Below are 14,214 nucleotides of genomic sequence, written 5' to 3'. Positions count from 1 at the left end.
CATCAATAGAGCAATGACAATTTTTATTCATACTGATCTGCCCTGAGGGTCAAGTTACATCCAACGGCACATAAATATGAAGTGGGTAGGGACATGTCTTATATCTAAATGATGATTAGCTAACTGTGGAAATATTGATCCTGCAGATTGAGTCTACAGTGATGCCATACCTGCAAGTTCTTTCTGAGTTCAGAGAAGGAGTGCGACAAATCGCCAGAGAGAAGAAAGGTGAGCGTTCACTTTTTCCTGCACATGAGACTTTTCTGTACTTTCCTGTACTTTTTCCTGCACATGAGACTTGGAGGTCTTAGGAACCAAACAGGGGGAGAGGCTGGAGGTGTGGGTGTGAGGCAGCTGATAGTCTCTCCTTGCTTAGAGAATAAAAGTAAGGCATCTTTAAATCAGAGCTGCTTTGAATTTTTGCATCTCTGCTGCCTGTCTCTTTAATTTGGGAATCTTTTTAGGCTGCTAAACTAATTTTCATATCCTAAAGAATCTAAAAGTTCTGGAATGATGAGGTGTAGCTGCTGTTTTTCTAGGTTGGGGTGCTCCCTTCTTTCATGAAAGTACCTATGATCTCTTCCCTGGGGGGCTTGCATTTTCTTAAAAGAATAGATTGCTACACAATAATAGTGTCTGCATTTAAATAGCCCAAGATGTTCACTATTATTTGTTAGAATAGTTGGAATTGTAGCTCCCCTGATGGTAATTGAGTGTTCTCTTTGGAGAATTCATCTGGGAGTTTGCTAGAAGTTTCAGCTGCCTTTTTTAATCCCTCTGAAAAGCTTTGATCATGTTGTGTGTGTTGGCAATAGAACTATAGAGTGTTAAAAAGGTTGTTCCATTAAGCATTTTTAATTTTACTGATATTTCCTAATGGAGGAGCTCTTGCTGTTTTCTGCTGCTCCTTGTGGAATTTTGCATGTCTTCAACATGTATTTTATTCTTGTTTTCTTAAAACTTTGACACTGGGATTTGTACTTGAAGGCAAAACAGGTCATTTTTTTATACATAAAACATACAAGTAACCCATATATTACACAGCAATATAAAATTACTTGTGGTGTCTGGTAACCTATTCAGCTGGAAAAGACTCTGGACTCTCATTCTGCTACTGTTTGGAGTTCTTCCAAAGCTGATAAGTTTCCATTAAAAGAAGAAAACTGTATTTGCTAATGTAACTACTCTGTTATTACTGTCAAACTCTTATGGGCCTAATTGATGCTGAGAAACAGGCTTAGTAATAAGTTCCCATAGTAAATATTTTCTGCAACTTGAATTAATTCAAGAGGTTTGTGTGTATATCCTCAGCCAAAAATGTGAGCTTTAGTCTTTTGGTATTTAACATACGTCTTTATATGAAGCTTTTTTTCCCCCTTGCTTTATGATGGTTGAGCTAAATTGATAGTTGCTTTTAGCAGTGGTAAGGTTTAAATATCACAGGGATCATTTTTCGAACACACTTGGCTCAAGTGCTTACTGGCACTTGAATTTCCTACTTGGAAGGCAGTGATTTTTTGCCTGACATACACTGGACAGTGAGAATCAAACTGGATCTAGTGGCTGCTTGGGTGGGGTATGTGGAGCACTCTGCAATTTGACCAGGGAGGCACCTTTCTTTTAAACTATTTGATATATGGAAGCTGAGTGGTGGTTGGCAGGACCTGCACTGACATACTACAGATTTCTTTCCCTTTACCCATTAAATTCTTGCTTGCAGGAAGCATTAAATTACTGTAAAAGTTGTTGTGATTAGTGGCTGGGGATATTGCCTCTGTATGGCTGTAGGCAAAGGGAGTTTGCCCATGATAGCCTGTTGCTGGCAGGGTTGTGTTAGATATTAGTTAAAACAATCAGTATTGCTTTAAGTATTCTCAGAAGTTAAATAAAAAGCATGTGGCTCTGTAAAACCTGCAGAGTATTACAGATTTTCCCATTCACACACATGTACTTTCAAAATGTATCAACAAAACATTTCACAGAATAGCCATTTTTAAAGCTATGGTTTTTAGTAATAATCAAAATACATTTACTCTGCAAAAATGTTACCATCATTCAGAATGGGTAGCATTCAAATGTGGACTTAATAATTCTCACTGTGTCCTCTGTACCTTCTGCCCTCTTTCAGCTATGTACGAAGTTGACCAGAGCTGGGACAAGCTCTCATTGTAGCATTTCCTGCCCTTGTCTTTTGCTGCCAGTCTTTACAATCCAGCATTCTCTAGATGCTTTTCAAGCTCCTCTTTTTCCTTCCCATCACAGTGTTCTGATTCACAACATGTCAGCATCTGTCTCACATCTGATGCTCTTTGGCTTGAAATTCACAGAAAATGTGAAGATGTGAAGAGGTCTGGGGAATAGTCACAGGCCCAAAGAATGTCCATCTGCTGGGGTGTTGGTGGGCACTGGTGATAAGTCATTTGTCCCACTGGTTTCCTGGTCACTGTTCTCAGTTAGAGCTTCCTTATGTCCTGAGGCAGCCCACAAACAACCCCCTACCCAGTCCTAAACATACTTGCTCTGGAGGTGCCACATGCAAAGAACAAGCACATCTCAGCCTTAAGAAGCATGATGTTGACTCCTCTGCCTGACAGGATTGCTTAGAGCATGTGTCCTCTCAAAAATGTATATGTTTCATTATACATTTCTCCTTGATGGATTTCTTCTTCTTCAGGTTTCAGTTATTCATGATCTTGGATAAGTGAACATCTGTAACTGTGCAGATGTTGTTTTGGTGAATAAACAGTAGGTGTTTCTGATACGGTCTTGACAGGGCCAACACCTTTTAGTATCAACATCCAGTGAGGGAATCTGATCCCTGGTTTATCTTAATGGCTGATTTAGAGTTGCATCAAACATGACTGTGGTTCACTGTGTGTAATTGCTGTGGATCAGGAGAAACAACGACTCCGTTTACAACAGACAGAAGAGGTTCTGTACACTGCAGTGGTTTCCTGGGCAAAGAGAGCCACAGAGCACAGCCATGCACTGAAACAGGGTGTTCCTTCTTATGGTTTTAGGATAGTCAGCGCTGTTCACTTGCAGCTCTCTGAGAGCTGTGGAAGAGATGAAGGGTCAGGGATGGTACTTGTATCTACCAGAATGTGCAGTGTTAAGGAAGCTGCCTGGATGGAAGCTTCCACTGCCTGAAATAATAACTTTGAGACCCTGAGTCCTTCTTGGGTTTAACCAGCTAAGAATTGCTGAAAGGTAGAACACCTGTTCATTATAAGCACATCTAACCCAAGTACCTGTCTTGTTATACTTCCTAAGTGTTCCTCCCAAATACCAGACTACCTATGAACAATGCCACCGAATTCACAACAGCAGCATGTCTCTTTGATGAATTTAGGCCCTCTTAACTATTCTGCTCTTCTCAAATGATACAATTTCTTATCCAAAAAATTATCTTGTATGAAGATTTGTTTTCCCCTTAAGATTTAGCTGAAATATATGCTATTTTAAGTTCTTAACTCTTTGCTGTCATCAAAGGCTCTTTGGTAAGTTTGCAAGGGGAAAAAAAATATTAGCCATGATGTCCTGGTCACTGTGCAGAATGCCAAACCAAAATTCTCTGTTCTGCTGTAAATAGATTACTTGAAATAAAAAGAGCGTGTTGGGATTACAGTTCCTCTGACACATCAGCAAAATCATAGTCCTTCAAAGGGCACTGTTAGATTTAGCACAGGATATGTTAATTTGTGATTTTCTAAAATTAGGTTTTTAACCTTTCTTATTGCACATCCTATAGTAACCATTAGGATCTTCCTGAGTCATATCTCCTTCCACCATACCCTGGCAGAATTGTGGCATCATTTCTGAATTGCCTTGGATTTTCTTTCTGTTCCCCTTCAGGGACAGTGAGGGTATCTTGGAAGACAATTAAGATTTTCAAGTCCTTGCAAAGAAACATGCTGCTTCTCTGTGTGGCTGAAACAAGGCAGGACTTAGTTATCACTTTAAAAGAAAAGACCTTCCTCTCTCTGTGTGAGAGTGGCAATTTCTTAATGGCATTAAAGTAACTATGTAGCTGTACAAAGCTATACTTTGGCCAAATCTTCCTTCACTAAAAGTATTTTTCATGTTCTGTAGTAATTGAAGTGCTGCAGTTGAGTGATGCTCTTCGGGATGATGTCCTGCCTGAACTTGGAGTTCGATTTGAAGATCATGAAGGTACCCAGTTATCTCTTGAAACTTTGTAGGAGCTGTTTTTATAATCCTGATGTTTTCCTAAGAAGTGGGAAAACAAATTTAGAATAATTCAGTAAACTCAAGTATTGCAGAGCTATGGCATATCATATGTGCGCCACATATATAAATATAAATATATATATTAAAAATATAAATATGTATGTATGTATGTGTGTGTATATATTTCATATATACTATATATAATGGCACACAATAGGTATCATATATAATGGTGTGTATATATGTGAATATATATTAAAGAACTGTATATTGGAATACATGTACAGAAAAAAAAAATACATTGCAATATTTTTCACCTTTTGTAATTTCTTAGTCACTTTTGATTAGCCACTGAGTTGTATTTGCATTTAGCATGCAAAAATAAAACAATTATCACAGGGTGAATACATTTATCTTTGGCTAATCAAGAAATTAATCCATCTCTTTTTGCTTCTTTAGGACTTCCAACCGTGGTTAAATTAGTGGATAAGGACACATTATTGAAAGAAAGAGAAGAAAAGAAAAAGGTAATTATTTTAAGCATCCTATATTTTAAAAATTTAAAGTAATGGCTAAGCTATGGATATTTTTACATTTCTTTGATAATTTGATAATTCATAAGCAAAATCATAGCAAACTAGCAACAAGGAAGATAACATAAGAGAATTGATACAAAAAATTTAAGTGTGTTTGGAAAAAAAGAATTTTTAAAAACAGCTTCTTAAAAACTTTGTTTGGGACCTAGTGAATACCTCGAAGATTTTTTTATTTTACTATGTTTTAAGTTCTTCATGTAACTTTGGGATATTCAGTATTGCATTCAAACTCTCTTACCTCTCTGGAAGAACAATTGCAATGAGAAGCTAATTCAGACTTCTTTTGTTTGTACAAATGAAGTCAACATTTTCCATAGAACTGGTCTATATTCATCTGATATGTGAGGAAAAAATGTACTGGCTAAATTTGAATTAATATAGTATGGATTAGTGAGATATTCAGGATGTGGGGGCAAGAATTCATGTTACTCTATAAAGCTTATGAATTTGAATTCACATGCACAAGGTCTGTACAGATCCCCCTGCTTTTGGCACTTTCTAGCATTAATATTTGTCTTTGTAATATTTAAAAGTAACACTTCATATGTCCGTCTTCAATTTTACCAAATAATAAAATTCTATCGTGACTAGAAATGTTTAAAAGACTTTCCAACATTTCATCTTCCATGTTGATGTTTTTTAGAAAAGGGAGAAGTCATTTTAGTCAATTCCAGATGTTTTCATCAGAGTGACATTTGAAGGCAGTTTGTTTATAGCTGCTGGGTAGGAGCTGCAGCCAGAGTCCCTTTTCCCTGGAAACAGCATTATGTTCAGTTCTGGCAGAACCCTTAGAGAACTGACAGGTCTCTCCCAGGCAAGTGCAAGATGGGATTTTTAGCAAGTTGGCTAAATTTGGATAGTTGTTTCCTTAGGAACATCAAGTGATACAACTGCTGCTTGAGGAACTGTGATATCTTCTCAGTTTGAGGCAAGAGCTTAAAATATCATTGAAATACAGTCTTTTTAAAAAGTCATTTGCAAAATAGTTTTCCCCCTAAAATGATAGGACAATATATTTTAGGTATTCTATTATAGGTATCCATTTTGCATGCAAAATGCATTCTGAACAGTTAGAACCGGTTTAACTGTGAATAAAAGCAAATGAAATCAAAGTCATACAGTGGGAAGTATCAGACAATCCTAATTATAAGGCATGGTGAGTTTGCTGCAGGTCATGCTGCCAGTTCTGTCTGTAATTAGATATCCAGGGGAGCTGGCTGAGGTTTGTAGAAAACAACCAAATGGAATAGTGCATTGCCTTTTACTCACCAACACTGCCTCTCACAGATAGAAGAAGAGAAAAAAAGGAAGAAAGAAGAAGCAGCCAGGAAAAAACAACAGCAGGAAGTAAGTAACCTCATTTTGAAGGAAAGTGTAGGCAGCAGTAGTCACATGCAGGAAAGACCATTAGAACACAGGCTCTCTGCCCGGTCTTGACCAGATCTCCATTTTGTTTTTTTGTTTACAGTTTCCTGCTCAGAATGCCTTTGGCTTGCAGTTCAGGCTTGGAAATTCAATTGTGATAGACAAGCCATGTTTGAAAACACAACTAAAGCCTGCAAAAACCTTTTAGAGAAGAACTTGTTGCACTTAAATTTCAGTCTATAACAGTATTACCTCATTGACAAAGTAGTATCTTACATGCTTGTTAGTGTTAGAGAAGATTTTGCTTGTGTCGTTTATTATTTGATTTCCTTTCTAATATCATAGGTATATGTGAAAGGGTTTATTTTTCTCCCTTTTTTTTTTGCTTTTTTTCTGTAAGAAATCCCCAGTTCCTTACGATTGAGCAGAGAAATGTTTTATCTCTGTGGTTGAAATTCAGATAGCTCAAAGGTTTTGGGCTTTGGATGGGGAGTAGACAGAGGAGATGAACTCCTAAGAAAAAATATTGTTTGCCATGCTGATGACTTAAACATTACAGGAAATACACTCCTGTGTTAAAAGAGGAAGAAAACTTTTTCAGAGCACCACATACAAAGATAAAACAAGATAAATAGCATTTATCATGCACAAATTCCAAGTATCTTTTTTCATTTTTTCAAAAAAGGTGATTCCCTTGCATAGGGCAAAAATTACATGGAAAAGATTCTGAGATGTGCTTGTTGACAGATAAGGGAGAGTTCAGTTTGTTTTCAGTGCAGTTACTGCATCTGATTCTTCTGTGACCTGCATTAAAACCTTAGCTTGTCAGCAAGAAACTTGATAAAGGTGGTTCCCCTTTGCAGTGAGTTAATTGCTGAATATGCTTTATGATAGCAACTATTCACTTTTTGTTGACTAAAGAACCAAGTTAGCAAGAATCAGATGTAGTTTTTGGAGTATATAAGCAAATTATTTTGAGTTTCTGCGATGCATCTGTTTTATAAAGTGGTTCTCTACAGGTTTAAAACAGTTTTTCCTCCAGACAAGCACAGCTAAGACTTACTGAGTTGTTCCTCATTTCAAGTTTCTTTTCACATAATAAACAATTATAAATTGGATGCTCCTTGATTTTGAAATTATAATATACTTTTCCTTTTACATATGTGACAGGTTGTCAGTAATTAACTGTGATGTTTTATATGCATGTTTTATATTACAGGCAGCAAAACTGGAAAAAATGAAGATTCCACCACATGAAATGTTTAAATTGGAACTTGACAAATATTCCATGTTTGATGAAAATGTAAGAGATTTCTCTTCATATAGGGACAACTTTTCCTCCCCCAGTTGTGCATACTTATTTGTATATGTTTACAGCAATCTTGTTCCAAACCTCCAGGGCAGTGCTATTAATGTAGCAAGAGGAGGGAAAGAGAGAAGGAAAAGGTGATATATGAATTTTATTGTGTACTGGGGAGCAAGGTCTCTGTTAGCCATCATTTCAAGGGTATTTTCCTTCTACACTCCTTTGTACATTGATTGTACATTTCCTTTGGCTCCCCTTACTGCAAAGCAAAATATATATTGTGTGTAGGAATGTGATGTTCATTCACGGATTTATTACTCTGGTGCAAGGCAAGGTATTCATTTGCAAGTACAAACTCCCCAACTCTGCCAGAACTGATATTTTTGGAGAGGTCCTGTGTTTCCTGTTCCCTTGTGCCCAGTGTTTTGCTCTCTCCTAGCAAAGGCTCTCTGAAGGGGATGTATGCATAACTTTGCTCATGATTGCTCTCCTTGGGGATGAAATGGTTACTTGGAAAACATAAAACACTATTTCTTCACTTCTACTTGATTTGGGTCATTGATCCCGCTTCTTCCTGTCCTCTTCACCTACACAAATTGAAGTTCTGGGACAAGTCAGAATGGAGAGGTTAAATACTGGAAAATACCCCTGCAAACCAAGGAGAATGTACATAAAAATGCTGATAATACTTTCTCCATCGAGAATATAAATATCTTACCGCTTTTTCTTGAAGCCTTGAATTCAATCTGCCAGTATGATTAAAAGATTATTTTAACCATCTGTTCAGGAATTAGTCATTATTCTCTTAACTAAAACCATCTAGAAGTTAGTAGTCTAAGCTTCCCTTACATGGTTCAAGACAGAAGATAAATACACCCTTATGCCTCTTGTTTTGCTAGGAAAGGAACATTCAGAAATAGTCAAAGTTAGCTGTCAAAGTTCTAGGTGACTAAAATTAGCCAAGATACACCCCTTCCTGACAGCCTGTCATTATGACATTATCGCCCTATCTTATTAAAACATGATTCCATAGAGAACAAAAGCAGTCCAAGAACTTACCTTAAACACTTTTTTCTTTTAATATATTTCAGGGATTTCCCACCCATGATACAGAAGGCAAAGAACTTAGCAAAGGACAAATTAAGAAGCTAAAGAAACTTTATGAAACCCAAGAAAAGCTACACAAGGAGTATCTACAAATGGTTCAGAATGGAAGTGCAAATTGAAAACAACAGGACTTTTTATTTAGAAGGCGAGTGCTGCGTTCCCATTGAAGAAGTGAGCATATACTGATGCTCAAATTTCTGTTTACACTTTCTATTATGTGCAAAGTAAAATTCCTGTTTACGTGGGTTAATAATGTCATCTGGAAATGTAATAAAAATCCATCATTAAAAAAAAAGTTTCTTCTTAATGATAGCAAATGTGGTTGCCAGTTCTGTTTGTGAAGGTGCTGATCAGTCAGCAATTGCACATAAGGATTCTTGTTCATTCTAGCTGTTCAGGCTTTGGTTCATTTGTCCTGCATGCTGATCTCTATCTAAATACCCCATGTTACAGTCAGAAAAATTTATTGCTAAAAGGGAGCTGAGTAATTTGCCCCACAGTAAGAACAGTATTTTCCAGATGACTTTAATATCTTTACATAAGCAGGAAAAGTGGGTAGTTCCACTATGATACTTATTCTAGCTGCTGTTATTAAAAACTCTCATAAATATACCCAGAACACTTTGCATAGTAGAAGTTAACAGTCCCTTTGTTGAAAAAGGGAGCAGATCATCAACCTGCAATTGCAGTCAAGTGGGTAAGTACAAGGCAATGCACCTGCATTGAACAAACAGGTGGGAAAGACATGAAGGGCTGATGGCAGAGGTGATGTGTTCTTAGAGCTATCCCTTCAAGGAAACAGGAGCCCTGCCAAAGTACCTGATTACCCAAAGTACTCAGTACCTAATTACCAGTTCAGAGCCATGGGGAATTAACAGAGGGTTTCCTACTGATATACAGTTTGTGGATTGATTTGCAATTGGGGAATACAGCTAGACATTGCCCTGTAGTCAAGACTGATATTTAACCCTGATACTTAACATGATGATTTAACCCTGAGATAAAAGCCTTTCTGATGTAGTATGGTCACACTATACTGCAGGGAGAGTTCTTCATTGCCTAACAATGCATTTCACTGGCAGAAGCTACTAAATGAACTAAAATTCATGAAATCCTAAAAAATATCTCACCTACTTTGCAGCTGCATGGAACAGCCAAGTGTCTGATTTGCAGAACTATATTCATTCAGTATTCTCAAGGTGACTTGCAGAAAGTCATGCTGTGACACCTCTGTTTTCTCAACTCCTAGGTTCATGCTATAGTGATCAAGCTATGTTCCTTTTCTTAAATAAGACTTAAAACATCTTTGCTTTTCCTTGATATTTTTATATTTATATTCCTCCTTCTGAGAAATGAACACATTATTTGGAGTAACAGAAGGCTCTAGTAGGTTTTTTTTCTAATTTGTCTGTATTTGCCTTTGAAAACATACATAATGTTAAGGTCAGTAAAGCAGATGCATCTTGTGTGCAGAAAATAAAATCTGTTGTGAAATACTTGTATGTGAACTTTGTGTAGTGGGGAAACTATTAAGCTTATTTTTATTCCAGAACCATCTTTTTGAAATGTGGTTCACAGAGCTTTTCCTTTAGCTTGCTATTACTAATTTAATTAATTTTGCATTCAATATTTGAGTATTCTGCTAATTTTTAATCAGTTTCATAAATGCATGTTTAAACTGCACAATGATACTTTAAGCAGCTAGCCATGGCCATTAGGGCAACTTCTCCATCCTTTGGTATGGGAAAAAAAAAAGGTTCAATTACATTTTTTGTAGCATTTTAGATCCCAAATTCCTTTGGCATTATCAGCTCATCATTTTCTTCCCAGCATGCTCCCTGAAGATGCATGTGCACTCAGGACATTTTTTGAAAGGAAGGGACATGCCTATGCTGCTTCTGAAGTTGCAACTTAATGTCAAATAGTGCCAGGAATTTGAATACGGAAATTATTTTCTGTGATCTGAATTAGCACTTACTTAAAGTGAGTTAGTATTTAACTTTGGAGAAAATGCTGTTGATCCATGGCTGTCCTGGACTGTAGTTTATGACATCTCCATGATAAAATCCTGGCTTGTGCCCCACATTTTGATTTTTCTCTTCCTCCTCGGTTTTAGTTGAACCTAATCCGATTTCATTACTATATCAGTGTAAAAGAATGGGGGTTTTTTAAATGCCCTTTTTCTTTCCTAAATGCTTCCTTTTGTTTCTGGGACAACTCTCCTTGCAGGGATCTTGGGAGCATTTCAGATTCACATTTTCCAAAGGTTATTTTCCAGTCTTTCTGTATGCTTCCCACATGCACACACTGCTTCCTCCCTCCCTCCCTTGGTACGTTTTTTTAAATTCAGTATGCATAAAATCCTGCTGAAGGAAAACTTGGTGGCAAACAAAGAACGCTGCAGCCAGGCTTGGATGCACACTGCTTTAGATGGCTTTCTCAGTGTGGGCGTGCCAATTGATCTGTGGGATTACTGAATTGCACAGACAATGCCTATTCCCTGGCAATCCCTCAAGGTGGCACTTAAATGGATTCCACTGCACTTGCTTTGTGAGAGAGACCTGGCAAGCAGGAGATGGGAATGCAACAGCAATGGTCTGCAGTGTCTTAGTCATCTGTCTCACTCAGCCAGAAGAAGGAAGAGGATAAGCTACACAGTATTTTAATTTTTTGGTGGTTTTTTTGGAGGGGAAAGTGGGTTTTTTGTGTGTGCTTTTTTTTTTTTAAAGTCATATATGCATGCACACTCTCAGGGCAGCCAGTCTGATTTTTGAAGCATTATGAAAATTATGAAAAATTATTAAAATCCTCAGAGCAAAATCTTAGCATTTTAAAATATTTAAATTTTCTGGAACAGAGACCTCATCTTGCTCAGACAACATGGAGCTTTTCTTTTCCCACTTATCAAAGAATTTATTCAGAGATGGCAAGGGAAGATAAAAGAGTGGTGTTTCTGTTTTAAATTGCACCCTTGGCTGAAGCCCAAACTTGGCAGCAGCAAATTTTGTTTGTCTCTTGCTCAGAGTGTGCCTTTCAGCCTTTCTGATGTGAAAATTCCCATTAACGTCAAATGTGAATACTACTCCACTCAGGAGAACAAATTCCTCCCATCACTCAGTTTGCTCAGATACTGGTAGAAAAACCTGTGAATTGTTCAGTGTGAGCTTGATGCCACCAGTCTTTTCAACGACTTTCAACTGGTGAGTGCTGATTTTGTTTATGACACTCTCTTTGACCTGTTTATAACAACATTTTTATTTGCTGTCTTCTGTTGCACAGAGGCTCTGGTACAATTTAAGTGAGCAAATAAGCAATTTGCTGTCACATACAGTGCATAGCTTAAAATGTAGAAAAATAAGTTGAAGGTAAGTTGAAGCATTCTCAGCTGGTGGTAGTTGTTGGACCAACTTTAGCTGCCTCTTCATTACACAACTTCTACCACACAAATATGGGAAGGAATTTTACTCCACTCTGATTTCACAAGGCAATTTCTATATGTACCACATGCATAGTACTTAACATGCCTTGAGACAGAACACATTAATTAAGAAGCACATCAGCTATTTAGTGCCAAGGCTGTGCTTAGCAATGATCAAACTTCTTCCTCCCCTGCAGGAAAAGTCATTGACAGAGGAAATCTCATATCTCAGATGAGGCTGTGAATGTCTGGCATCTCACTCAGTGAGAGCAGTTTCCATTAATACCCGACCAAGGGAAGAAGACACAGACAGTTTTAATGCCACTTACTCAGCCTAAGCTTGCTCTCCAGTGTCAAGTGCATCTGCTTGGCAGCTCTGGCACAATCCCTTCCCTCCTTGGTTCTCCAAGCTCTTGCATGTGAGGCTGGGTGCTTAAATCGAGCCAGGGTGATTCAGCAGATATCCCTTTGCAGTTCCCTGCAGGGGAGCAGCACCTGACAGCAAGATGACTCCACAGATTGTGCTTTATCCACAGTCATGGAGTCTAGCACTGTGCTACAAGAGGTTAGACAGCAGTCAGCAAAAATCCCTCATGGGTCATGGGAGATTTAATGCCTTTGGAGACAGGCATTAAATCCAGAAGTGTAAGGTAATTGAAATGTGTGTCTGCCTTGATATACAAGCACAGAAAGGTGCAGCTAGGTCTCACACCTGTCTTGCATCTTTGCAGGAGACAAAGTTTTGGAGGTTGTACTCAGCACCTGAGCGGCTTTAAAAAAAATGGAGATTGACAGAAAAATCTTAAAAGAATACTTGATAGCTGTGAGCCAGCAGCAAGCACAGAAGTGTGGAGTAGGAATACTTTCAGATAAGCCCTTCTCCCAGAGTTCATTATGCTCTTCTTTGGAACACTGAGAATCAAGCATAGTCACTACCATGAATGCATATGTGACCTTAAAAAAGTCCCTGCCATGAATAAGGTTGTCCCAAAATTAAGGATTGCTGGAAATACAAGGAGGCTGTTAACCCGCTGATGCTAGAAAAAGGACTTGTTTAGAGAAAACAGGGAAAGGGAGCTGGAAGCAATGTAAAGAAGGGGAATATTCCACTGAACATGTCCTCTGGCCCACCAAATCTGCTTGTTTGTGCAACTGGCTGTAACATTCTTTCAAAATTATCTCATTTTTTAATTACAGTATTGGTATCTAATTAAAGATTCCTTGGTTATTCCTGTAACTTAAATTCCTACTGTAAATTATGTAATTCAACATTAATATATTGACTAGTTATAAAATATTGGTCTCATTGCTTCCAAACTCTAGTTAGAGAAATCCAAGCTGCAGCCCTGGAGAAAACCTCTTAGGAGATCCCTGACAGGAGAAAAGGATTAGAGTTTTTTTCCAATTGAGTGAAAGATGACTAAAACTCTGCAAGTGGCTCCTGGTGCTGAAAATGCCCAGTGCTTTCCGACTGCCATGCCCACAGAATGTGGGCTGATGGTGGGCTTTTCCTGGCTTGCTCTACCGGGGAATTGTGTCCAAGCCTAAGACAGGCACTGCCACGACCACCTTTGCTGCGGAGGAGCAGTAAGGCAGCACCGTGCCAGGCACGGTGCCTCAGAAACTGCCTGGATCCTCTCCCACCATGGATCATCTTAATGACAAATGGCAGTTCCTGAGACACGCAGGGATCTCCTGTCATTGCTGACGTGGTGGATAGCCCGCCCAACTGGAATGTTGTCATGGCTGTGTCCTTCTGAGGACGGGTCGGAGAGCTGAGGTTGTGGAGTTGCTCTAATTCTGCCCAGGGGCAGAAGAATGAGCTGAGGGTTTCTGATGACAGCTAAGGGCCGATAGGGTGACACCGTTGGGGGTGCTTGGGACAGGCCTACCGCCTCAGGGTCACAGGCCCCGGTTCTGCTGCGGGGCTGATACTGCTGCAGGGACAGCAGGGGCCGGCACACACCGCCCAGGAGGTTCCCGCGGCTTACTGGGATAACTTTTCGCGGTAGGAGCCGAGGAGGAAAGGGGTGCTGCTGTCACTTTAAGGGCGCGGGCACGCGCCGTCCCCTTCGGCCCCGCCCCGCCCCGCATCACGCGCTCGCCTCGCGCGCGCCCGCGGCCCCGCGCGCCCCCCGCCCGCGCGCTCTGATTGGCCGAGCGCCGCACCGCCGAACAGTCAACATGGCCCGCGTGCGGCGTGGCGGCCGCGGCGCCGCCGGGGCCAATCG

General features: G+C 39.2%; 1 protein-coding gene across 2 annotated transcripts in view; it reads left to right on the top strand.

Moving 5' to 3' along the window:
- Window positions 1-9,969, top strand: part of CARS1 (cysteinyl-tRNA synthetase 1) — a 33,232-nt gene extending 23,263 nt beyond the window's left edge. For both annotated transcript variants that reach the window (XM_084208551.1, XM_084208552.1), the window contains 6 exons: window positions 147-228; window positions 4,093-4,173; window positions 4,651-4,718; window positions 6,075-6,134; window positions 7,372-7,455; window positions 8,550-9,969. In XM_084208551.1, the coding sequence (XP_084064677.1) occupies window positions 147-228; window positions 4,093-4,173; window positions 4,651-4,718; window positions 6,075-6,134; window positions 7,372-7,455; window positions 8,550-8,684 (510 nt within the window). In that variant the 3' untranslated portion in view covers window positions 8,685-9,969. The remainder of the gene's footprint in view (window positions 1-146; window positions 229-4,092; window positions 4,174-4,650; window positions 4,719-6,074; window positions 6,135-7,371; window positions 7,456-8,549) is intronic.
- Window positions 9,970-14,214: the final 4,245 nt, after the last annotated feature.

The sequence above is a fragment of the Fringilla coelebs genome, assembly GCF_963513975.1.
Source record: "Fringilla coelebs genome assembly, chromosome: 6".
NCBI lineage: Eukaryota > Metazoa > Chordata > Aves > Passeriformes > Fringillidae > Fringilla > Fringilla coelebs.
The sequence above is the reverse complement of the archived record's forward strand: the minus strand, read 5'-3'. Positions and strand labels throughout refer to the sequence as shown.